We start from the raw sequence: 26,001 nt of genomic DNA, 5'->3' as shown, positions 1-26,001 counted from the left end.
AAGTTTGTCCCTTCATCTTCAATACCTCCCTTTTTTATAAATCAGAAAGGTCAATTGTATCCAACGTTGTGCATGCATTAGTGGGAATGACTTCACTTTCCTCTTCAGCCCTCCATGAACCCTCAAAATATGTCTCACTACAATATTGGCACTGGTCTGTCATCACTCTTGTTGCATTGCACATACACATGCAGGAGAGAGCAAAAAAGTGGGGGATGCTATAGCCAGGTTGCAGAAAGCAAACAGTAAGTTGGCACAATTCTTCCCCTACTTCTGGCTCAAATATTCTCTGTTGCCAGGATGTCTGCTGCCGGGGGGGGGGGGGAGCTGCACAGCCAATAAAATAGCCAAGTTCGAGGCTGAGCTTTCAGTCCTCAGCTTGCTCTGGCCTAGTAGGCCCTGAAGGAGGGGCTGGGCAAGGGAAAGGGTGTTGTGCCCCGCAGAGCTATGAGGAGGGTCTGGCACCTGGGTGAGGCTAGGCCAATTTGCCCCTTCCTCAGGCCATCTGGTGTCCTTGCCCCCACCAGTACACACTGGAGGCTTCTGGGTCCTGGAAATTGGAGGAGAATGAGATTTAAAGAGGTCTGCAAATGGGGCTGGATTGTCTTCTGTGGTTAGTCTCTGCTGACTCCTTTTCCCCCTCGTGGCAGAGAAGAGTGTTGAGAGATCATAAATCAACAGATGGCAATGGCTAATCATCATGACAGGTACAGCATCGTTAGTGCATAGGGAGCTTTGGGGATATGAGCCAAAACGAAGTCCCTGCACTGAGATGCTTGCAGTCCAGATCTGGGTTCTTGAGGGTAGGGACTTGGAAGTGAAGCAGCCACTTAGTGACAGCCCCACAACATGAAAGCTTGGTGGAAGAGAGCTGCAAATGGTGGGTATGGCGAAAATGGCCAGGGAGGGGAAGCAAGAGGTGTCATGGTGTTGGAACATTCCTCTTAATTCATGGTTTTTGGAGAAAACAACATATATAAGCTGAGAGAGAGTGGGAAGGCTGAATGCTAGAATGACAAGTGTGGGGAAAGTAAAGGGAAGGGCAAACAAAGATTGCTTAAGAGGGTTGCCACAGTGGCATTGAAAGGATGGGGGGTGAACTATTGCCAGCAGTGTAAATGCAAAACAATCTCAGGTTTGTGCCTGCTCCCCCTGCCCGTTCTGAGCAAGCAGGGAGGCAGAGCCCCCCCCCCCGTCAATTATAATTTTTTAGGGAGTTATTCATATAAATGATTAAAAGACTGGCAACCTAATGATCTTGTGATGAGTTTGTATGGTAGTGAAAAGTGTTTAGATGTAATGTCGGTTTGTAGTATCACTCCGAGTGAAATTTTCAACATCTCTCTCTAGCAAACACCCAAATCCAGGCTTACTGAATTATCTTTCATTTCTTAGCCTTGCGCTTATAAATGAAGTGTCATATATGGGGCTCTTAGCCACAGCTGAATTCTAATAAATTGAACTTCAACAAAGATAGAATACTTTATTAGTAGGTGCTAGTAATACATGCACATACCTACACACAGTTGGTGCTCCTCAACTCCTTGCTTATGTTCTTCTCTTAGGAAATATCATACATCTGAACAAGGAATTAAAAGGGTAAGGAAGCTCATGGTAGTTGTAAATCCATTAAAGCAAGCAGTAAAATGTAAATAACAGCTTGTAGCTGAACTGTGATGTTACTTGGAGCATAGGTGACTGTTCTTCAATGGTTTTCTGAAAGTGTCCTGATAACAGTTACCTGAGCAGTCACACATAAAATTCTGTATCTTGAGAGACTGTTGGTTCAGTTACAACACAATCTTCAATAAAAAGGACAATTTTGGCCAGAGGCGTTATTTTATATGCTTTCTTCTGCAAAGTCGCCTTCAACTCCTACCTGAGAATCCTCAGAAGCCTGCAGAGAGCCTTCAGATTGCCCTCCTGTATATGTAGGAGTACTGTACTTCACAAGGATAGATTTAAACTGCACCAGGGGGGCGTTGGTGCGAACACCCATGGGATCAAAATGAGTTCGACTTACTCGATAGCCAGCTTGAGAGAGATAATGCAAAAACTTATTTAACCTGGGAAGAAATTAAATACACAAAATAAATGCCTTTTTCTCCATTTGATCATAGTTATGTTTAAAACATAACATGTTACTTACTTTGGCATGTTCATTCCTTTAATGCTGTGTCTGTGAATATTGTAATAAAAGACAGGATGTTCAGCATTACTCTCTAACTTCTGGCGCTTTGTTCCATTTTGGCCGATTTCATTTTTTCTTTTTCCTGGTATAAAAGAGGAGCTTAAGAACGCTGTACCAGTCACACCAAAGAATAAGATCCAGATAACCTGAACTGTGTGACTTAGCTTTATCCTACGGTGGAAAATCTTCACATTTCATAAATTTAAGTTTTAGACTTACGCTGCAATCCAATACATGTCTACTCACAAGTAAGCTCCATTGGGTTCACTGGGACTTACTCTCAGATAAATGTGTACTGGATTGCAGTCTTAGTTTGTTACATGAACTTCTATAGTAACATTTCCTTGTAAGCAGTTTGGTTCTAGGTACTATGCTAGATTGACAGCAACCTACCATGTACAACGTAGTAATCAGTTGCAGTATCTGGTGTCTTAATAAACACACCACATTCTTCTAAAAAACAAGAAAATCAGAATTACATTTCAGTCATTACAGGAAAGCAAGCTTATCCTTGAAATAAATAGCTATCCAAGGCAAAAGCTGAATAAGTGGAATGACACCTATGTAGCAAAAGAGTGCAGTTAACACATCTAGTTTAGCTTGTGTTCATGGTCACGATGCCTTTGATGCTCTCATTTGAGTAGTATGGCACATACTGAAATCTTGGGCCTTGGGGGATATATCCATTTTTATGGCTTTCACACACTTTTCTGACACTTGAGTTGTCTGGTTATATACCACGTGTGGTGTAGTGGTTAAGGTACTGGACTATGACCTGGGAGACCAGGGTTTGAATCCCCACACAGCCATGAAGCTCACTGGGTGACCTTGGGCCAGTCACTGCCTCTCAGCGTCAGAGGAAGGCAATGGTAAACCCCCTTTGAATACCGCTTACCATGAAAACCCTATTCATAGGGTCGCCATAAGTCGGGATCGACTTGAAGGCAGTCCATCCATCCATTAATGCATTGCCTATCACTGTCACCCACCAGGCATTCTGACACTCTGAGTTAGTATACGTGATTTGCTGTTACAGTTTTCCTTCTGCTATGGTCAGGGCACTGTTGCTATTCTTGAATCCATTGAGAAGCCACATTTGTGGGAAAGGTCACTGCAAACTCTGATTCAACTCTCTGAGAATGAAGGTGCTAATGAGAATAAATCCACCCTCTTTGTTTGAGGGTTGTATAAAGAGGGTTATGTCATCTTATGACAAGACCATGGCTGCTATTAATATTTAATAGTAATCTAGTGCATAGATAGCTAACATTGTGTCCTCTAAATGTTGGACTCCAACTCCCATCAGCCCCAGCCACCAAGGAATGATGGTGGTTGTAGTCCAATAACAACATGTTGGCTACCACTGCTCTAGTAGTCTATTAAGCAATTTGCAAATTTGCCTTACTTAGGTACCTTTCCACAGAAGCTTGGAAAGCTTGTTTTTTCTACTCGGGGAAGGTCAGCCATCAGGGAGAATAGAGGGTTACGGAACAGGAAATATTTGCAGGAATAAGGGGCTAGAGTGATTGCAGCATATTGTCTCAAGAAGAAAAACTATACTTAAAGAATTCCTAAATAGTTAAAGCCATGTTGACAATATTAAAGGTGGCAAGATGCATTCCAGTATGTGAAGATCATGACCGTGCTGCAGATGAAGATTGTACTGTAATAACCACATGCAAGTCAAACCCTTTCAAGTATACAAACTGAAAAGGTAAATCACCGCTACAATTCACTATTGCTTCTCGGAGTGCTCTTTTACCTAGCAAGGTTTTGTAAAACTTTTCACTGTCGTGTCTTCTCACCTTGTTTGTTCTGGCTGGTAGGCCCATGGATTGAAAACTGCTTGAGAGTTGTGCACTCTGCTTCACATATTAGTGTTTTTAGAAGTGTCTGGATGTCTTCTAAACCATACTGGACTGCTTCAAACAACATTCTTCTGAGAAATCCAGTGTTGAAAAGGGGTCCTGACCTGGAAGATAACAGAATTGCAGAATCTACTCAGATAAATTTTAAAACTGGAGCTTCTGTTCCTTTAACAATAGGAGAGCAAGACCATGGTGGGAGCAACACATGGGTTTGTTAGTTGCTTTTTGTTTTTTTCCCTTTTCCCAAAGCCCCAGGAGAGTTAGACTCAGGCCAAAAATCAGCTGGGCTTGCAGGAACTTCCGGTTCCATGTCATTAATCTTAAATGCTCCTGAGAAAGCATTTGAGCCAGTCTTAAATTTACTTAAGGAATTTGGGCAGATCTCAGGTTACAAAATAAATAGCAAAAATCAGAAGGGTTTAGGCATTACATGCAAAAGAAAATAAGATAGCATTGTGGAAAAATATCAAATTCCATGGAGAGAAGTTCCTACAAAATATTGTAATAATCTACATATGTATTTCAATAAAATAATAAAAACCTGACAGGTGTATATTGCTGTGTTTTGAGGGAATTTAAAGAGCCTTGGTATGATTATAAAATGTCTGTGAGGAAAGTATCAACCTGGTCAGAAGTAACTGAACAATTACTTTTTAAAAGTACACAAAAGGGCAAGTTGTCTGTGGTGATAAAAATGGATTCAAGTAAAAACTACATTATAAAATTCTCACAGCTGGTGTAAAGAATACACTGGCTCACTGCAAACCATGGTTTGCAAACCAGACATTTGCTTTAAGGAGGTGTGCTTCTTTACCTTCAAGTTGAATTTCTTCCCTCACCTTTCTTTCCAAGTGTTATCCATGGTTCTGCACTATAAGCACTGATGTACAATCTAGGATAATGGTTTCAATCTCTAGTTTAAGAAGGCATGATGACTTGCTAAGCAGAATGCTTTGTGAGTACCTTAGCCTACACTTTCCTTGTTAAATCTCAAGAAGAGTGAGATCTCCTATGCCAGAAGATTCCATAATGGGCATCCTGTATCAGCCTTCATCAACTTGGTGCCTTTCAGATGTTTTGGACCACAATTCCCATGAGTCCCAACTAACATGGTTGTGCTAGCTGGGGCTGATGGGAGTTGTAGCACAAAAACATTTAGAGGACATCAAGTAGGTGAAGGCAGTTATCAGGGACATATATAATCTGCAGTGTTTTTTGTTTAATTAAGTGCGGAAAGCTGGATTTTGTAACTTATATCAATTGTGCAAGTCTGCACAAATTTGCATATTTTGCTTCTAATCATCTAATGACCTGTGCAAGACAGTGAATTCCTCTCGAATAGCGACTGAAAATTCTGGCACCTGAGACTTTAGCAGGCAAAGGCTACAGTTTGTTTACTTAAGAACTTTTTTCTCTTTTCATCCTACACTGGCTCACAACAGTAGTTAAAATCACAGCCCAGATAAAAAATAAAACACACATTTCACTATCAAAAAGCATCAGGCATTAATAAATAATTGGGCTTCAGCTTCCAAAATGCCCTCCTTAATTGTATAGCCTTTATATAGGATTGTATAGCCTTTTCTAAGGAGCAAAAACAGAGGCAAGTCTCAAAATCAGGGGTCACCATGTGCCTGCAGAGGTCTTCTGCAGTGCCCACAGGGTCCCTCCCCTTGCTGAAATTAGGTTTCAAATAAGCATTCTATTGTAACAAATAGAAGAAATTGCAATATGTGTGTGCAACACCGACAGTCTGCAAATGTGCTGGTGAGGCCAAAAAGGCTGGCAATCCCTGCTGAAAATGGAACTGAGGGAACTTTAATAAAACTGTAAATTTCCCAGTGAATTTTGGTGGAGGTTTTCTTTGGGGCACTGAGAGAACAATAACCCAAACAATATAAAAATATTCATAATACTAATTGAATGTTTGTTCTTTCTGATTATAATTACTATGTATATTTTCTATATTTGTTATGAATATGTTTATATAGTTTGAATTATAGTTGGCTTATTTCAGGGCCCTTGAAAAAGGTTTCTGCCGAAATATATTAGGCAATTTATTTGATTAAAAAGTTCCCTATAATTTTTCAGTACCATTGATTGCCTGCCCTGGACGGGGTTGCACTCCCCCTGAAGAAGCAGGTACGCAGTCTGGTGGTGCTTCTGGATCCATCTCTGTTACTGGAGGCTCAGATCGTCTCAGTGGCTAGAAGTGCCTTTTATCAGCTGTACCTGGAGAGACAACTATAACTATTCCTGGACCAGGAGAGCTTGACCACAATAGTTCAGGCACTGGTGACTTCAAGACTGGATTACTGCAATGCAGTCTATGTGGGGCTTCCCTTGCACTTGACCCAGAAACTGCAATTAGTGCAGAATGCTGCAGCCAGATTGCTGATTTTTTTGGGGGGGGGAGAGACCATGTCATCATATCGCATCTATGCACTGGTTGCCAATGTGTTACTGGGCCAAGATCAAGGTGTTACTGCTAGTATATAAAGTCCTTAACAGCTTGAGACCAGTTTACTTGCGAGACTGCCTTACCCCATATGTGCCCACTCAAGCACTTTGTGGAACAGGCAATGTTACAGGTGCCACATAATACTTGTTCCACACTTGTAAGAAATCATTCTTTTAGTATGGCAGCACCTACTCTTTGGAACTCCCTGCATATTGACATCAGGCAGGTGCCTTCGCTGCATTCCTTTTCGCACCTGCTTATAACTTTTCTGTTTAGGCAAGCCTTTCCACTTAGTTGTTGATCTGTGTTAATCTTTTTAGTTAGTAGCTATTTTAATTGTTTTAAATATGTTTTTAATTTCTTTTTTTTAAATGTTTTATTGATAATTTTAATGTTTTTTGTAAACTGCTTAGAGGTCTTTACGTTCAAGCAGTATATAACTTTGTTAAATAAAAAATAATAAAAATTGACTCTTGCCATCTTTTTTCCTCATTTGTATTTGGTGCTGTCATTCCCCCTAAGCCTTTTCTAAAAGCCAAAGTGCTTTGGCAAACTACATCTGTTTTAATATTTTGTAATGTTTTGTTTGATGCTTTAATTTAGGTTGTAAACCCTTTGAGATTTTTTCCAAAAATATAAAGTGATATAGAAATGACTTAAATAAAAAAAATCCAGACTGGGACCAAGCATATTTTTAGGGCTCAATACACACTCACACTCTGGGCCCCCTCCCACACACATATACCAGGATTCCATCCCATATCTAGCTATTCAGAAGTAAGCCCTACTAAGTTCAGTGGGCTTACTCCCAGGTAAGTGAATGAATGAATCTTTATTTTTACCCCGCCCTTTTTCCAAAACTGGAACTCAGGGCGGCTTACAAATAAAAACTACACATAGGTAAAAAAACCATACAAAAATATACAATTAAAATAGAATTAAACTATTTGTGACATTAAAACCATGAAACATACACTTAAGATACTAAAACAATTTAAAACATTAAGAATAGGACCATAGAACAATACAACAGACCTTATGAGGCCCTATCTTAAACATCTTCTAGTCCAAAAGCCTGTCAGAATAAAAAAGTCTTTGCCTGCCAACGGAAGGATAGCAAGGAAGGGGCCATTCGTGCTTCCCTAGGAAGAGAGTTCCAGAACCTGGGGGCAGCCACCGAGAAGGCCCTATCTTGCATCCCCACCAATCGCGCTTGCGAAGGTGTTGGGACTGAGAGAAGGGCCTCTCCTGAGGATCTCAACGCCCAGGCAGGCTCATATGGGGAGATACGGTCTGACAAATAGCCTGGACCTAGGCCGTATAGAGCTTTATAGGTCAAAACCAGCACTTTGAATTGTGACCGGAAACAAACTGGCAGCCAGTGGAGCTGTCGTAACAAGGGGGTTACCAGCCCCAGTTAGCACTCTGGCTGCAGCTCTTTGTACCAGTTTAAGTTTCCAAACAGTCTTCAAAGGCAGCCCCATGTACAGTGCGTTACAGTAATCTAAACTAGGACTAGGACTGCAGGCTTAGATGCAATAGGATATAGAAATTAGATGGTTTGTTAATTTCTTACCCCTCCATCTTAATATTTGCCACAGTGAACCTTCCTAAAAGTGAAAAGAGAACAGTATGATTCTTCCTAGCACCAGATCGGGGGGGGGGGAGATCATGTGATCTTATTGCTGCTTTCATAGACACCTGTATTTTATTGATTTTTGAAAGTGTCTTCATTCTGTTAAGGCACACATACAGAAAACGCCAGAGAGTAGCTCACAATTGCCAGTGTGTCCTTAGCAATGCCCACACCTAACCGATGGATCAAGAAGAATACATACCACAGAGGACCAAGTTCCACTGCTGTCTTGCCTGTCATATGGCTGTGGCAGTCGCACAGGAGCTGGCGATAAGGGTTCTCTGCAGAAAACAGTACTGGCTTTTGATTTCTGAAGACGTCTCAGATATTTTTATATTGAAAAAATGAACACAGTGGAAATTTGACATTTCATGGGGTATGTTAATTAAAAAATAAAGCTTGACATCTGCTTTTCATAGTGCTCTAAGTAATTCGTCATCTTAGTTGTGATTAGATCCAGAATGAGTTAGAACACTCTGCAGTTTCAGAATGAGGAGGGTGGGGGGAACGTCAGTCACTAAGATCCAAGATTAAGTTGTGGAAAAAAATGGTTTGGTTTATTTTCTATGTTTATACTGTACTTCCTAGAACTTTAATAAGGATGTCAGGAAGTTGATTTTTAGCTACAGAGGGAGAGTTATGTGGTGGATAGTTTTGGACTTGGATACCCAAAAAGCTCACTGGATGACTTTGATCACTCTCTTTGCCTTCCGGTGCATTAAGATCATCCACAATTCTGAATCCACATTTAGTTCTTTGTTTTTACTTGCTGGCTTGTTGTTGTTTGTTGATTCTATGATTCCCATTGTTAGCTGCCTTGGACTGTACAAGCAGAGGCAGGGTACCAATATTTGAAATAAAGTTTATCCTGGACTAGTCTATCTTCCCAATCACAGTGCCAAAAAATGCCATAACAAAGAGGTTAAACAGAGAAAAGGTTCTTTTTTAAACCACCATTGGATTTTAGAGGTTTTGTTTTCATTAATTGAACCTCAGTGATTACGTAAAGTTCCAACATACAATTACCTTCTATCATGTTGCCCTCTTTCTTGAATATCCTCTCTTCGCACCACTGGCAGTGGATTAGGTACCGGATTTTCTTGACAGTATCATCTGCAGGAGACGGCCCCCTCAGTACTCTCACCTCCACTAATACAAAATGTTCAAGAGCCACTGCAAGCAAAACCTCAATGCCTTTGTTGCATCGAGCAGCAGCTCTGCAAAAGACACACCATGACTAAAAGAATGCAAGACTAAAGCGCAGTGTTCAGGCAGGGGCAAAAATGCAATCCTTTCCCCCAGCATCCCTGGGCATGCAGGCTGCTCTTACCCATGTGTAATTAACATGAAGGTCTGAAGTTTTTTTAAAGGGTTTTTAAGCATGTTCAATTGGCCACACTTAGGGTTCCCGCTCATGAGAGGATTTCTGCCGTATCAAGGTTCCCGACTGCACAGAGAGATTAAGTGTATTCACTTGAACACTCTTAAAAGTATATGTTGCTATGTTTGCTGCCCAGAGAGCTGTTTGCTAGTCGGGCGGGATATAAGCTGAATAAATAAATAAAATAAAATAAAATAAATAAAACATTCTTCAGGCCTTAAGTGGGATTGGGATTTGCATATTCCCATCCCCAGTACAGCAGCTCACATGTTCAGGTAAATGCTTGAACACAGCTAAACTCTTCCTACTTTATGCATATGTTTAACTGAACTGGAAAGTCCTCTAACTTCTGAGTACCTCTTACAGCCAATTGATCCCAGCACATTGATTCCACTAATTTCCTGGCATGGCTCCTATACTTTAATTTCTTCTTTCAAAGCCAATACCGTTTGTTATCACAATGCTATTGATAAACATAAAACCAAACATAAAACCAAACATAAAACCAAAATGCTAAAGTATTCATGTTACTACCTTTTTGGAATTATACCCATGACTAAAAATCTATCAAAACAATGCCCACTTATATGATCTGCTTCTGAAGAGCATAGATTTACAATCTAGTTCCAATAGGAAGCCATTCCAGTAACCCATTTCAGTTCCTGGCTAGCAATGGAGTAAATACTCTAAAGATCATGCTGTGTTCTATCTGCTCCCTATTAACTGAAACATCTCTTTACTAGCACTTAGGAGCTAGCTGTTTTCTTGAAGAAGTTCACACAGATCATCTAAACAAAGTTAAGTCAAAAGCAGAGATGTTGCCCAAGCTTATGCATACTTGTACCCTAGGTCTACATAATGTGCAAGCCAATAAACTGTACTCAGGCAACCAGAGCCCAACTACCCCTCACAAGAGGTTCAAATGGGCCTCATTTGGTTGCATGTTGAGATCATAGAACATCTGGCAGGACAAAATACATGGCTGGTGGTCTGCATTCAGCAGGGCAAGTCACATATTTTGCAGGACTGCCTTGGACTACTTAAATCTGCCTTTACACTGGGTTGATTTTGACTTTTTATGTGAACTTTTTTTATTTCAGCAAGCTGTATGCCTCGGCAAGCCTACCTAGACATATAATTTATTTATCTATTTATTGAATTTGCATACCGCCCCATAGCCGAAGCTCTCTGTGCGGTTTACAACAATTAAAACATTATAATCATACCTCTTACCAACCTAAAACTCAGGACACCAGGCGCCTGCTTTGACTAAATGTGCAATATAGAGATGATAATATTGGCCCTGCCTTACAGGGCTGTTGCATGAGATAATACATTGTCAAATCACTTTGAATGCTCAGAGTATGGTAGAAAAAACGATACTGACAAAATCAAAGGGTTGTTGGCAAGACAGACAAGCTTCCGTTTGGACTCTATATTCATTTTAAAAAGTTTCTGATTGTGTTTTAATACAATTGCTTTAGGGGTATTTAAGGTTTTTTAAATATATATATATAGTTTTGTGGATTTTAGCTGTGTGTTATCTACAGTTTTATTCTGTACACTGCTTGAAGAACTCTTTGACTAAGCGGTTTAAAGATCTTTCTGAAAACGCTGACTCTGTTTGGGCTCTCTGCCTTCAGAGAGCTTGGAAGAAGGAATAAATTACAATTACTGTTACATGGCCCCAAAAAGGAATAAATTACCATCACAATTGTTCTGAAAGGAATTGATTACTTTACCGTTACTCAAAAGTAATCACTGCAATTACACTTCAGTTACTTTTTTAAAAAACTAGAGTGCCTACAGGGTGCTGGCCTTGGCTGCTGCACACCTAAGTCGCCTAAAACAACATTAAAAATAAACACACACATACAGAGGTAGCAGAATAATTCTTTTTATCCATAAGATAGCAGTGGTGGTCTCTCTGCTAGGAAGGGAAAGTAAGATGCAGAGGATCACCTTTCCACAGCCCCTGCTACACGTTTCAGTTAGCAGCTAGGAGAAAAAACATGGCAACCTCCCCATAATTAAATCTGAGACAACCACAATTCAGAAACTGTAGTTATACCTTGCCACAGCAGCAACTACCATCCTAGCAGCCAGTTCCTTGTAGTACTCTGTCCTGACAATGTTGCAGCCATAGTGACGCTGGGCGACATGCTGAGCTTTTGAATAGAGAGAACTGGTATCTGTTGATGTCACCGACACAATTCCAAGGTTTCTTACATTTCTGAAAGCTGCATCTAGATAGTTCACCGATGACCCAAATGGGTCCAGATGTCTATAGAATGGGATAGGAGACAGAACAAAGAAAAAAACATATTAAAATTACTGGTGTGTGTGTGGGAGAGATACATTATTTTTTTTACTCAAAAAATGGTTTCATTGAGTTCAGTAGGCTGCAACCTTAGCTGCTGCATTTTTAACATTTGTCAAGTCCAATTTTTAAGGTTCCAGTGGCTTCTGGGCATTGAGATTTTTGTAACTGTGCTCATGCCTGATATACATGACAGTCAGGGTTCTTATGAAGAAGCCACAATAATACTGCAGTTATTGCTAAATGTTCAGCATAACAAGAGCTCTCCAGCAAAACGATGAAACTCCAACAACGTTCTGTGGTGACACTCTGCTGGGGCATTGGCATGGTTTTACTAACCACTTTATGTTATGCAATGATGACAGCACTGGTAAAGGGTAGAGTATCATGAGATAAGTGTGTAAACATAGAGTTGAGCCAAAAGAATCACTCTACAGTAACTCACTAATAAAAATCAGGAGTTCATGTATGGTTCTGTAAGCCTTAAAGTTGCAGGTAAATGCTAATACTATTAAACAAAATAATCTTTCCTTTGCCTATATGGAAATGGCAACCACTCAGTACTGTGAACTGATACTTTGCTAGCCACTTGCTCTTTTAAGAGCCCCCGCTTCTTTTTACTACAAACATAGGTGCACAATAATAATAATGGTGTAATGAAGCAACACTCTAGTTGCACTGGAATTCCATTAAGGATCAGATCCAGTGTTAACTGGGTAACAAAGTTGTTTTCATTTTTAAATATTAGGAAGGCTTATAACGTTTTGCTCATTTAATGTTTAGAGTGTTTAAAATACATCTTAATGCTCTGTTGAGGTGTTGCAACATGCGTAGCTGAGATTAGTTCACCAGTCTGAAAACACCTGAAGCCACCATACCGCTGAAGCTAAGCAGGTCTAGGTCTAGTCAGTGCCTGGATGGGAGACTGCCTGGAAACCACATATGGGTTCCATGATGGAAGAAGGTGGAATATAAATGTATGAAAATAAATAATTATATATGAAGTTTCATCAGCGCTGAAGGGTGAAAAGGATATTCCATGAAACAACAATTTAGGTTGATTTTATATTGACAAATCTTGTACATTGCACAGTGTTGCTATTTAGATGCATCACACCTAAACTATTCTCCACTTACCAAACCCTAAGTATCGGGGACAGGGGTGGATGCTGAGCCAACAGACAAATACCACTTACATAAAATCAAATGCTCTCAAGTGCATGATGACATTGGCATCCATTTTTGTCACTTCAATTGTAGGCAAGTTTTCTTCCCCTTCTTCCGTTGTGTCATCACAGTCTTCATCCTCTTTGATGTTCATAATCACTTTCATCTTATTTAAATGACAATTTTCCTGTATCATTGTCACAGAATTTTCATTGTAGTCATTAATTGTGACCTTCACAGAATTTCCAAGATGCTTCGCCCACTGTAAACCCATTATACCTTGAGGGCAAGAAGTATATACAGTTAGATAAGGTAAGAACTCGTTCCTGTGGATCTTGTTACATAGAAACAAGACAGTGTTCTCAATACACACAACATGAATTAAATTCTTCTTCTCCAAGATATACACAAAAATGCCTTCATTAAGATTATCAAATCAACAGGATTGTTTACAAATTCTATTCCAGGCATATAGTTATTTGTTAAATTTACATCCTCCCCTTCTCCTTCATAGAATGCCAGAGCAGCTAAGAGAAGAAAAGTGTAAACCTAAGCATGTTTATTTAGATGTAAATCTCACTGACCTCAATGGGATTTACTCCCTAGAAAGTGTGCCTAAGTACACAATTTCCCTTTACAAGGAATACACAGTGAATCAAAGCACAGAACAGCACACTACCAGTAGCTCCAAATGCATCCAGACATTCCAAAGGTTTCCTTTCTTCAGCAAGGACAGCTAAAGCACAGACTACAAGTTGCCTAAAAGAAGAAAAAAGTTATCTTAATGAAAACAGATGTAAACTCCACACATATTACTTATTCTTGCTCTATCCAGTTTAAGGGTAGTTTCTGCAAATTAAATAACTTGCAGAACAGTACATGACGTCAAATGGTAGTTTTTTGGTAATTCGGTAATTCTTATTGGTTTTGTAAGTCTGGAAGTTGCATAAACTTGAGATTTTGGATAGACTTAAACTTCCTGGTATTATAATGCCCAACACATAATATTTTACATTCCCCAACAAGTCTGTGCCCAATGAATCATGATAGATTTTTTATCTTGGTTCAAATCCCATCACCATGGGCTACCTTACTTGGTTTGGCTAATCCTTCTACCTCACCTGTACAATAGAAATATCCACCAAGCACTGGTTTCTGTTAACATGAAAAAATTCTAGGGCTGCCACCCCAGCTCACTTTGTTCACCAACCCCACCTACTGTCACCAAAGCTCCACCAACCCCACAGGGGTTGCCAGAACTACCCCCCCAGGGGGCGCCAGAGCTCCCTCTTTTTGTAAGCAAGTATATAAGGTAATAAAAATATTTTTTAAATTCTTCCCCAAATAATCCCATAAATTCTTACCTGTTAAGTTTCATTTTAGGATTAAAATAAGAATCAGTTTTCTGTGGCGTAGAATAATTAGGAAGGACTTGCACATCTGTATCTGCTTCTTTCAGTACTTCATATGTAGATTTGGGAGCAGGTGCTAAGAATTGTTGCCAGAATGAAAGGGAACATTAGAAAGCTTAATTTAGACAGTTGTTTGAGGCTTCATAAACCATGGATCAAATCCCAGCTTATTGACAGACATTGTTAGGGTTTTCCAGTTTGGATGTAATGGGGAATTCTGACTTAATACAAGCCAGAAACTAAGCTTTGAATCTGCACCCAATTGTTTGGCCCCAATGCTTTTTCTTGACTTCGTAAACCATGGTTAATGAAGTCTCAGACAATGTCTGCATTGGGCCTATATATCTTAGCATGTTCTGTAATCAGGAGCTATCAAGATCATTAGATCCACAGTACTTTAACATAAAATATGCTGGTCATTAAACAAGAGACATCTTGGCAGTAAGAATGCATTTTCAGAACACTTGCAAAATCCAATTTATGCTGAGAAATTGTCACAGTACATTGTATTAAACAGGATTGAAATTTGTACTTGAATTCAATCACATTCCTTCAGCAACTCATCAGAAAGAGATCTAATCATAAGGCAAAAGATTCAACTGAGCTTTTGAAGACATCCAAGAAACTGGCCTGATTTGGACAAACATCTATTAGTTTAAGTAAGCTACGACATGAATTAGCCTTTTGCTTATGAACAGAACTCTACGCTCCTCCTTTTGTGTGAGCTGCCAAACAAAGTAGGAAATCTTCAGCTAACTATAGTTTCCTGTTTCGTTTGAACCAGGAAACAATGGTTAACAGCTGTAGAACAAGCCAGCGTATTAAAGCAACTTCAAACCATTGTTTAATATCCTAGCTTGTTCTGAAGCTGTTTACCACAGTTTCCCAGTTTGAACAAAATAGCAAATAGTGAATTGAAGATTTCCTGGTTTGTTTGCTAGCTCACATGAAGGGACTGCACAAAAGTAAAAAACATACTTGGCTTATCTTGGCTTATTAAACAGGGATATGATTGTCTGAATACAATCACTTATCTGAGATTATCAAACCTATTTTGGATCCTGAATATCAGTTTGCCTCCTGCAAGAAAAAGATCTAGGATGACTACTTAGGGCGGGGGTGGGGGACCTGCATCCTATTGGCCAAATCTGGCCTGGCACAGGCCCCAATTTGGTCTGCAAAACAATTTCCCCTAAACCATGGCCACCTGCCTCACATCTGACAACATATGCGATGTCAGGTATAGGGCAGGTAGAGATATGGCTAGATTAGCTGTGCAACTGAGTTTCCTGTGGGAAACTCAATCATGCAGCCAGTCCCTGCAGAAAGCAGAGCTGAAGTCACAGTACATCAGCTGATGGGCAATGAGTTCAAGCCTGCTGGATCGACTGTGGGACCAAGTTCCTCATGGGAAACGTAATTGCACAGCTGATCCTTGTAGAAAGCAGCTTTGCTAGCCTTATGCTCAGCACTTAGGACACACCGAACACAGGGCTTCAAGTACTTTCTATAGCACTTCCCAAAAGCCCAATAGCCAGCTGACATCAGATGACTGACAAATGGGTTGTCCTGCCCACCTGTCAAAGTTGGCCAGCGGGGTAGGATCAGATAAGAATCTAGCTTGCCAGGCCAAAATAAATTCCCCATCCATGACCTAGGGACATAAACTTTATCTGCAGATAGGAAATTGGCTAGAAAATATTATCTTGGTATGATATTTGTTTTCACCATGGTTACTAAATCTAAATATACATATTCTTGTTTACATATAGAGGTTTTTTGCTCTGCTCTACATGTTAAAACAAATTCTGCTATTAGCACACTTAAGCATGTGCCATTGTCAAAAATTCATGACAGTTTAGAGCAGCCTTTCCCAACCAGTGTGCCTCCAGATGTTGTTGGACCACAATTCCCATCTTTCCTGACCATTGGCAATGCCGGCTGAGGCTGATGGGAGTTGTGGTCCAACAACATCTGGAGGCACACTAGTTGGGTAAGGCTAGTTTAGACAAATGAGTTCATCAGGAAAGATCGGGGGGAAATCCTCTAAAATGGTATGAGACACAAACCTTGTAGGTTTAAGTCCTTTAGAGTAGCTTTAAGTAGCTTGTAGGGTAGACAGGAATACAAATTCGCACAAATACATTATCAACTATTCTAATTTCATCACATGTCCCATCTATAATATCTAATGATCAAAATACAAGATCTTCATGGAGAAACAACAGAGATGTTTAAATACTTACCTGGTGTAAACCTTGATTCAGTTTCTCCTTTGTTCACATGACGTTTAATATGCCCTATCATATCAGTCCTTCGAGTAATGGTTGCTGAACAGATAATGCAGTGATAATGGGCTCCCATCTTTATGGATATCTTCAATGCACAATGCATGCAGATGTAACGTTTAACAGAAAAGCATTTCAACATTAACATTATACCACATCTTATCATACTTATGACAAAAACCCCTAATAAACAAATCATAGTTGATACCACCAAGAACACTGAATTTTAATGCTAGAGTAACAAAGCTTAATAAGAGTTAAACTGTCTTTTGATCATTTTATCAGCGTTTATGTTTAAACAATAATCTTATTGATGCCCTACACATTTTGGTACGATGACTTACCAATTAGCTTTTGCTAAATGTAGACTATTACAACTGTGTGGGGCTGCTTTTGAGAGGTGGGCGGGACAGGGCAGTTCGAAATGCCACCTCCCACATTCTGGTGAGTGCAAGCTTGTGCAAATACATCACAACTGTACTGAAAGAACTGCACTGGTTTTGTTTGTTTCTATACGCAATTAAATGTGCTGATTATAATATTTATAGCCATAAATAACCTGGGACGAAAATACATTAAAGAGCACTTCTGTATAAACCTCTCTGTGCATGGAGATAATCAAATGATGCATTGTTGAGAGACCCCTTTTTCATAAAGTAGGTTGGCAGGGATGAGGGCCAAGGTGATTTCAGTGGTGGTGCCCTCATTATCAAACTATCATCAAGAAGATGGTGAAAACCTTTTAAATTTCAGCATGCTTTGACTGTGGGGAGGGTGGAAGAGGCTATGGATGGCTTTGATTTTAAACTGGAATATGATATAGTTTACTATTGCTTTAGATGTTGATTTGTAATCGCTTGTAAACTGTTCTTTAGAGTTCTAAAGAGCCATATTGATAGAATAAATAAAAACAAAAATTAACAATTAAGTGCCTTCCCTCAGGAGTCATATATCAGTTCCAACTTCAATTCCAAAACTGAAGTGTTATTAGACCTTGTGTTGTCTGTCTGGTGGTTTACCGATAACATTCTGTGACCCAGTAGCAGGGTTTCAGTTCATCTTTTTGGCACCAATGATTTGGACACAATTAGAATGACATGAAGCAGAATTGGCTCTGTTCGTTGACTCCCAATCATCCTCGCCAAACTATAACAACTCTACAAGGTAAAAGTAAATTCATTCCAAACTTTTCTTTTTAGCATGTTATGAGTTTTTTCACAGCCTGCGGTAAACTTACTTTTGATTTAATTTCCTATACAATACCAAAAGTTGACCTTGTCAGTCAGGACTGGAGTATAATCTACAGAGGCAGGCTAATCTGCACTGTACACAAGACATTTACATTTATTCTACATTTTGTAGATTAATTACATCAATGGCTGTGTTTGGACGTCATACTAAAATATTGTCTAGCAAGACATATCTGGTATCCTCCTGGGTTCATATCGTCCCCTCTGCTCCTCTGGCATTTCCAGTAGGAATTCAGAGGTTTCCACTTCTGGCTAACTACACCTTCCCATGTTATCTGGGCACAGAACTTTGATTAACATTAACTATAGTTAAACAAGCCAGCTTCAGAAACCATTGTTTGAAGTTGGCTTGTTTGAAACTAACCATAATTAATATTAAACACAGTTTCTTGTTCAGGATGACACAAGAAACTGCAGTTAACAAAAAGTGGAACTTCAAAACTCTTCCTCCTGGTACAAGGTAGGCAGAGAGGGAAACAGGCACATGTGAGCCTGGGAGAGGGCTAGACTCATTCACAATTCGCTAAACTGAAGTTCTGATACTTGAAGGCAGCCTTTATGTAACATTTAAATTTAAGCTTGTTCTTACAAAATGTCAAATAATAACTGAGCATGCTGCTGGACCAAAAGAAACACAGCAAAATTATAAATATTATATTTAAGGTTGTGCATATTCAGTGCATTCTCTCCCTTGCCCCATATTCCTCAATTTCAGAGGTAAGAATGGAAGAGAAGATGGACCAGAAGGGTCTGAAATGAGAGCTTATAACCCTTGGTTAACTATTGAGTTCAAGTTTAAACATCAAAAAAGAGAAAATTGTATCACACAGAAGACAAAAAGTGAACAATTCATAACTTTTTCTGCTTTTGAAAAAAAATAGCTATCTATTACCTGGTCTCCAGCAACATTTGGTTTCACAGGGCGACAAGGTAAGTGACAGATGCACATTCTGTAGCCTGGAATGCAGAGAGGAGATTGGTCATCTCACAATTGGCTATATACACAGAACAAATAAGGCAAAGACAGTAAGTTCTGCTGGTACATGCACCTTCATTTTAAACTACCCACTGCTTCTATAACCACGTATTTTTTAGCAACATGAACCAGTTTCATTTGTTAAGCTTAAACCTTACTATGACGTAATTTATAATGCGGTGTCCTGTGCCTGTGCACTTTGTATTGGAACTTGAAGCACTGGGCAAGGCCTAAACAAAAAATGAAAAGCTGCCACTAAGACAGTGAGTTGTGTTGGCATCAACAATAGCATTTCAGCCAGCTTTACCTTCAAATTCAACAGACACTTTCCAGTGGAGATTCTGTAGGTGGCGATGGAGCTTGTGACCATAACAAGCTTTGAACTTCTCTTCAGGGCACAACAGACAAGACTTCTTGCCAGGTGCTGATTCAAATTAGATGAAAATAAAAATAAAAAGAGATGCAATAATCCACTCCTTGCTTTGAAATCATGATAGGAAATGTTATCGGCTTTCAAAGATGCTGCTAAATAATTGCTTGGAACAAAAGAAGTCACTCTGCAACACAGCTCAGCACCCTTGCAATCAATTTAGACTATAAAAGAGCTGAAATATGTTTGGGATACCTTTGGTTTGATCTTGTAAGTTCTGCTTTGGGGCAGACAATCTGACAACCTTGCGGTATCTGAACTGCTGAACCAAAGCAGAACTCTTAACAAACCTTACCTCCTTCACAAGTTTAATTATGATAAACTTTGCTAAATTTAAAGATGACTACAGAAATAACTAGGATCCCCAACCACTACTCTACTATTCCTCCTCCTTATGCTTTTGGGTGCCTCTGGCAGTTACCTTCCTCTGTGAAGCTAGCTTGAGTGTATCTCTTGGCTAGGGACCGATAGAAATAAGGCTGTTGCCAGGCATGGCTGGGCCCTTGGGCACTAGCTTGCCCCAGGCCCGGGGCACCCACCTGCAGATCCCACCTGCGTCTCCTATTGTTGTGAATGCCATGTGCGCTACATGTGCATGCCTACCATCAACCAAGATGACAATAGGAACATCAGCCCCTTAGGGAAGCCCCCACCACCATCTTGATTGATGGTAGGCATGTGCACTGACATTTACAGCGATGGAAGCGGTAGGTGAGGCGTGTGTGGGGGCTTATTGAAACCCGCACTGTCTGTATGGAAGGGGTGCCTGTGATCTCCCTCTCCTCGATCTACAGCAGGGTCGGGAGCTGCTGCAGATCGCAGAACGGGAGCACTACATTCCCACCCTAAGGAGGGGCCCTTTGGGGGCCCCTCTGGGCTGCAGGGGCCCTTGGCCAGGGCCCAACCTGGCCGCACTCTGGCATCAGCCCTGGACAGCAAGGACAGAGCTGCAGGTGTAACCCCCTCCATGCAAAGTACTGTGCATGGAATTATATTCAGGTATCTTGCTCTTTCATAAAATCTTTGAACAATATGCCATATATATCACTAATTAAAACTCACAATCCACTACAATGCATGGCTCCTTATTGGGCTGCCAGATTAAGTTCAACTAGAAGTTTCCCTAACCAGTTTCTTTGCTATAATTGCCAGGTCAAGTACGCTTTCTAGAGTCTAATACCAGAAGCATTATCTTTCAGGCGTACAATACCCAGCTCTGAAGCTACTTTAAATACCTGCCACATGATGGTCTGCATTCTGGGAAATAGTTGAGATTAGGCAACTTTCCTTCAGGCCTGCCAATTTTTCTAAATCAGCAAGTGTCCTTTGAATTGAAATATGCTTGTCTACAAAAAAAATACATTTATATTTCAGTAAATATTTTTGTTATACTAGGAGTTGCTGCCCCTGCTCGCTTCGCTTACCCATCCCACCACCTAATCCTAGGAAAGCCAACCCTACCTACTCCCACCCCACTTGACAAACTCCCCCTTCCCATAGATATGGGCCAAGCCTCCTTCCTCCAACCCCTCTACAGGTTGCCAAGCCGCCTCCTCTCCTTGCCCTCACAGGTCTCCAAGCCTTCCCTTCTTTAGACCTTGCACGAGGAGGAAGGAAGCAGAAGAAGAGCAGCCAACATAAGAGAAGCCTGCTGAATAAAGCCAATGGCTCACCTATTCCAGCATCCTTTTCTCACAGTAGTCAACCAATTGCTCTTGGGAAGCCTACAACCAGGATCTGAGTGCAAACAGTATTCTCCCCTCCTGCGGTTTCTAGCAACTGGTATTCAGACACGTACTGCCTCCGACAAGGGAGGCACAGCATAGCCATCATGGCTAGTAGCCACTGATAGCCTTATCCCCCATGCACAGGAACAGCGGCCCGAGCCTAACCTGACTGTTCCGCTGTGGCTCGCCTGGGCCTCCCCAGTAGCCACTGCATCTGCCACGGCCCTGCAGCATTGCTACCACAACATTCACTTGCTGGGCTGCCAGCCTCACTTGTCTGCCTCACAGCCCCCACACGCCTGCTCACTCACCCCCTTTCTCACTTGCTTCCCCCCCCCATGCCTTGCTCACTCACTCACTCACTCACTCGCCTGCCATGCCTTGCCTTGCCCACCCACCGCCATGGACAAATTACAGTTATAGGAAGACAGAAATTTACAGTCAAGTTGTTACTTAACCATTCCTTCATGGAACTATATTACTGTGTGGAACTTATCTGCCCCATATCCCTACGCCCATTCTTCACTTCCTTAACAACACTAATTGAGAACATTTATACAAAATAAGGTCAACAGCACATGTGCTTTGGTTTATTCTGACTACAGAAAGTTCTCTGTGCAAACTTTTTTTTGCTTCTGTACAAAACAAAAAAGAATGTCAGTGCCATGGCTATTCCTACAAAATTCCTTCACTGTTAATTTTCACTTTTTTAATCTTCTTACCAATGAAATATTTTTTTTAAAAGACTGTTTTCAAAATGTTCACAAAATAGCATAGATCTGCATGATTCAGTACTAATTTGCATGCTGTTTATATTGCATATTTTGTGCAACTTTTTGAGTATTTCTAATAGAAAGAACATTTTACAAATGCCAGAAACAAATGATTAAACGTCTTTTGGCACTGAACTAGTGATGCCCTTTCTTTCAGAATTTGGAATATTTGGTGTTGAACACATTAGTTTACTGTACAATCCTATGCATGTTTACTTGAAGTAAATCCCACTGTGTTTGGGGAGTGGGACTACATTATTTTTAAGTGATAACTGAACTTCTTTTTTGGTGTTTTGGCTATAAGTCTTGGAAGAGCCGTATAAGAATTGACAGAAGAGAAAGTGGCACTTTTGAAGTATAACATCTCTCAATATTCCCACCTGGAGGATGTATCCAAAGAATCTAAGAAGAAAAACAGTAATTGTTTTGATTCATTTATATCTGAGGAAAGCTTGGAAGGATGGAGTTGCTAGCTGATATTCTGAGCATGTAAACATACTACAAAGATCTCAGTTTTATGTTAGCAAACCTCTTGGAGAGTCAGATGATGCATCCAGTAGGTTACTGCTGTTAGTCTCTTGTACAGACTCTGGATCTATTTCTTCCTTTTTGCCTTTTACTTCTTCTCTACTAATTGCAACATCTGGCTTTGGACCTTCCATTTTTCTGGAGATATCCATGCCATCTAGAGAAAGATGAAAACTGTGTTTATAATGCATTTTAATTAGCTGCATTAGTAGCAGTTTCAAATGCATTATTATAGCTATATACAATGCAATTTTTTTTTAAAAAGTACCATTTCCCTTATTACCATTTCCTTTATTTACCTTTATATTAGCAACGATTAGCATAGTTACCCTTAACCAGGGTTCTAGTTACCATCATAACTAGGATTTGAAACTAGTTTGCAAACCCTAGTTAAGATGGAATCCGATCGGCTTTAACCACATTGTTAAGATCAGCATAGATGTGATTCGTAACAATAGCTAGGAGGAGGAGAAGGGAAATTTGCATGCAAGAGGGGACAGATATTGGGGAGGGAATGCATTATTCCATTGCTTGCCCTTGCTCTTTTTAGCATGGTTAGAGATCTGTAACGTGACATCTGTACCTGGTCTTTTGTAAGCACTCTGCTTGCTCTACTACATGAATGGTTATAGAAATGTTCTCTGATCTAGAAGACTGTGATTCTAGATAGACCCATTATTAACCACAAAAGGGTAACACAGAATGGTGGTATTTTGTACATATGCAATTTCTGTATGGAATACAGACCAACAGGCAGAAGCATAGTTGCTTCTCACAGTACTCACCTGTGAAACATTATTTGGGAAGTTCAGCATTTGGTGTTTGGTTTATTCCCTATTCCAATGAACAGCAATTATTTTGTGAAAGCTCTTTCGCTGCCTCCTTACATGATGCACCTTGTCCAATAATGTGCAATATTGAGGGGTCAAATAACAGTTGGCACCCTTTGGCAGAAATTCCTTTGTCAGGTATACCCTACCAGAATTTTGGTTTTGGTTATCTTCCTGGCAAGTTGCCAGGAGAAAGGTATGCAAAAAAAAAAGATGTATTTTTAATTTATGGTCTTTTTGTTTTTATTATTACTTTCTATAGCGCACATTTAAAAAGAAAATATTATCCTCCAGAGGACAGACTCTGCATAGTCTCAAAGGAATTCTGTCCTTAACCTGATTTATCTGAAAAGCTGCTTGCTGTCCACTTGGGGGGGGGGGAGGCTGGCAGTGCACCCTGCATACATTTAAATGCACGGTATCCTTATGCCCATTTTCTAAAAGCTAGTTCTTTTTGTGAAGAAAACTACTCTGTAAATGTTCAGATGACTTTATCCTTAGGCTCCTTCAACACCTGTTATCCCAGAAAGAGGGAAGTCACAAAGGTACAATAAAATGTACACAATATGTTGTAAGCTGCCTTGATGTACTTCTATGAAGAGTGCAGCAAATAACTAAATACATGCTCAGAAGCATTCAGTTTGTTTGTTTTTTAAACGCTCACAAAATGTAAATATACTGCCTTCAAGTCGATCCCGACTTATGGACACCCTGTGAATAGAGTTTTCATGGTAAGCGGTATTCAGAGGGGGTTTACCATTGCCTCCCTCTGAGGCTGAGAGGCAGTGACTGGCCCAAGGTCACCCAGTGAGCTTCATGGCTGTGTGGGGATTTGAACCCTGGTCTCCTAGGTGGTAGTCCAACACCTTAACCACTACACCACACTACACGCTCACAGCTGACTGCCATATGAAGCCACAACCATTTTGCCTATAGGGAAAGAGTCTTGGGTTACATTGTTACATGAGGAGGAAGAAAGCGCTTAGAGAAGGCAGCACCAAGTACTTTTCTTTCACCATAGGAGGCAAGGTATAACGGTGTTCTTAAACTGTGGTCTGTGAGCTTCATTCAGGTGGTTTGTGGTGTGTCTGTGGATTTGTGGTTGAAAATGGGAGACAGTACAACCATTGCATTGAATATTCATATTGATACTTAATTGTGTTTATTGTTCCCTTTATTTCTTATATTTTATTGTATTACAATTTAAGTTTTATGGAATTACAATTACTACAATAGGCAAAAATAAATAATTAAGTGGTTTGCCAAGGCACTCAGCAATTTTCAAGTGGTCTGTCAGAAGTATAGGAACCAATGATATAGAGGTTACTCTCAAAATCTACCTCTGGGGTATTTTCTATAGAGAAGATAGGGATGCCAGTCTTCTCCATTATTTTAGCTCTAGAGTATTTTTCATTACTATGGTTAGCATCAAGAGCCAATGTGGTGTAGTGGTTAAGGTGTTGGACTACGACCTGGGAGACCAGGGTTCGAATCCCCACACAGCCATGAAGCTCACTGGGTGACCTTGGGGCAGTCACTGCCTCTCAGCCTCAGAGGGAGGCAATGATAAAGCCCCTCTGAATACTGCTTACCATGAAAACCCTATTCATAGGGTTGCCATAAGTCGGGATCGACTTGAAGGCAGTCCATTTCCATTTTTTTCATGGTTAGCATCAGAGGAACTTTAAAAATCAGAATAGGTTGGACTCCCATTGATACTCATTCATTCATCATCTCAGCATCAACTTTGAGGCTAATCTCTTTTTTTCTTTCATGTTTTTGGTGCATTTCTCCTTGAGAACCTACTACTTAGGTATTTGCCTGAGGCCTGTAATCCTCAGTTCTGTAAACCTGGGCACTTTTCGTGTGGCAGAAGAAACTAAGACCATCAACCAAAGGCTCTTGGGATGACCAAGCACTCAACCACAGAGGAAGCTTCCTACTGCATCTACATACGATTTACTGTCCGAATTTCCTCCTCTTCCAATCAGCCACCAATGAAAGCAAAGAAATGGTCGGATTGGTTCATTCAATAATTCTAATCCGCCCCCAGGCACAGCAGAATTACTTCCCCTCAGAGGAGTCTCTGGGACAGTCGCTACTCTGGGTTTGCCTCCTCCCAACCACACGAACACAACAGCGATTATTTTAATACTAATGAAAATTGGTGATACGTTCATTTACTGTTATAAACTCCAAAAGTAAATCATCTTGGGGTGTAAAAGAATGAAAGATGCCTCAGTTTTAATTCAGGACACATACAAAAAGCGTGCCTCATCTATCAGGCGTGAGAGAAAACACTGATCTGGGTACGTAATGTCTGAACGCGCTCTCTTTGATTCCTCAAGGAAACGCTTCCCTAACATAGACGGAATGTGGAGCAGGAGAACCGACCACAAATACAATACGTCCCCTCCCCGGAAAAAGAAGCAAGAAATCGCACGTCTGACAGTTCCTGACCCCGTCCCCTTTCTTACTGAGGGCCTCAGATTCCTCCTCACGCTCTCCGTCTTCCGTGCGTCCCCCCTCTTTGGGGAACGACGACGGCAGCAGCACCGCTTCCTCGGCCGCCATTTCCCCCACAACAGCAAAGATGAAGGGAAACTACTCCTTCCCCCCTCTCCCTCACTCTTCCCTTCTTCACGGAACCTTCCCTCAGCTGAATCCGACTTGTGGCTATCGTAATCATACTACACACTCGTTCTGAAACGCCTCAGGCATCTAAGAACTACGTTACCCAAGATGCCACACGACAATATGCAA

General features: G+C 40.5%; 1 protein-coding gene across 1 annotated transcript; it reads right to left on the bottom strand.

The window, feature by feature from the left end:
- Positions 1-1,469: 1,469 nt before the first annotated feature.
- On the bottom strand, positions 1,470-26,000 carry TRMT1L (tRNA methyltransferase 1 like). The gene is made up of 16 exons (XM_061634043.1): positions 25,716-26,000; positions 22,410-22,565; positions 20,616-20,726; positions 19,258-19,374; positions 18,867-18,931; positions 16,683-16,812; positions 14,389-14,512; positions 13,704-13,783; positions 13,054-13,303; positions 11,609-11,821; positions 9,183-9,373; positions 8,359-8,437; positions 3,997-4,163; positions 2,585-2,644; positions 2,150-2,273; positions 1,470-2,066 (listed from the first exon to the last, which is right to left on the bottom strand). Exons 1-16 carry the CDS (start codon positions 25,810-25,812, stop codon positions 1,841-1,843), a joined length of 2,190 nt encoding a protein of 729 aa, XP_061490027.1. The 5' UTR covers positions 25,813-26,000; the 3' UTR covers positions 1,470-1,840.
- Between the last annotated feature and the right edge of the window lies 1 nt (position 26,001).

The sequence above is a fragment of the Rhineura floridana genome, chromosome 6, assembly GCF_030035675.1.
Source record: "Rhineura floridana isolate rRhiFlo1 chromosome 6, rRhiFlo1.hap2, whole genome shotgun sequence".
NCBI lineage: Eukaryota > Metazoa > Chordata > Lepidosauria > Squamata > Rhineuridae > Rhineura > Rhineura floridana.
The sequence above is the reverse complement of the archived record's forward strand: the minus strand, read 5'-3'. Positions and strand labels throughout refer to the sequence as shown.

Coding starts and splice junctions, on each gene's coding strand:
- TRMT1L (XM_061634043.1), bottom strand. CDS start 25,812: ATGGCGGCCGAGGAAGCGGTGCTGCTGCCGTCGTCGTTCCCCAAAGAG. Junction 4,164..8,358: donor GTGGAACTTGGTCCTCTGTG/GTATGTATTCTT, acceptor GTTATCTTCCAG/GTCAGGACCCCTTTTCAACA. Junction 2,067..2,149: donor AAAGGAATGAACATGCCAAA/GTAAGTAACATG, acceptor ATTTCTTCCCAG/GTTAAATAAGTTTTTGCATT.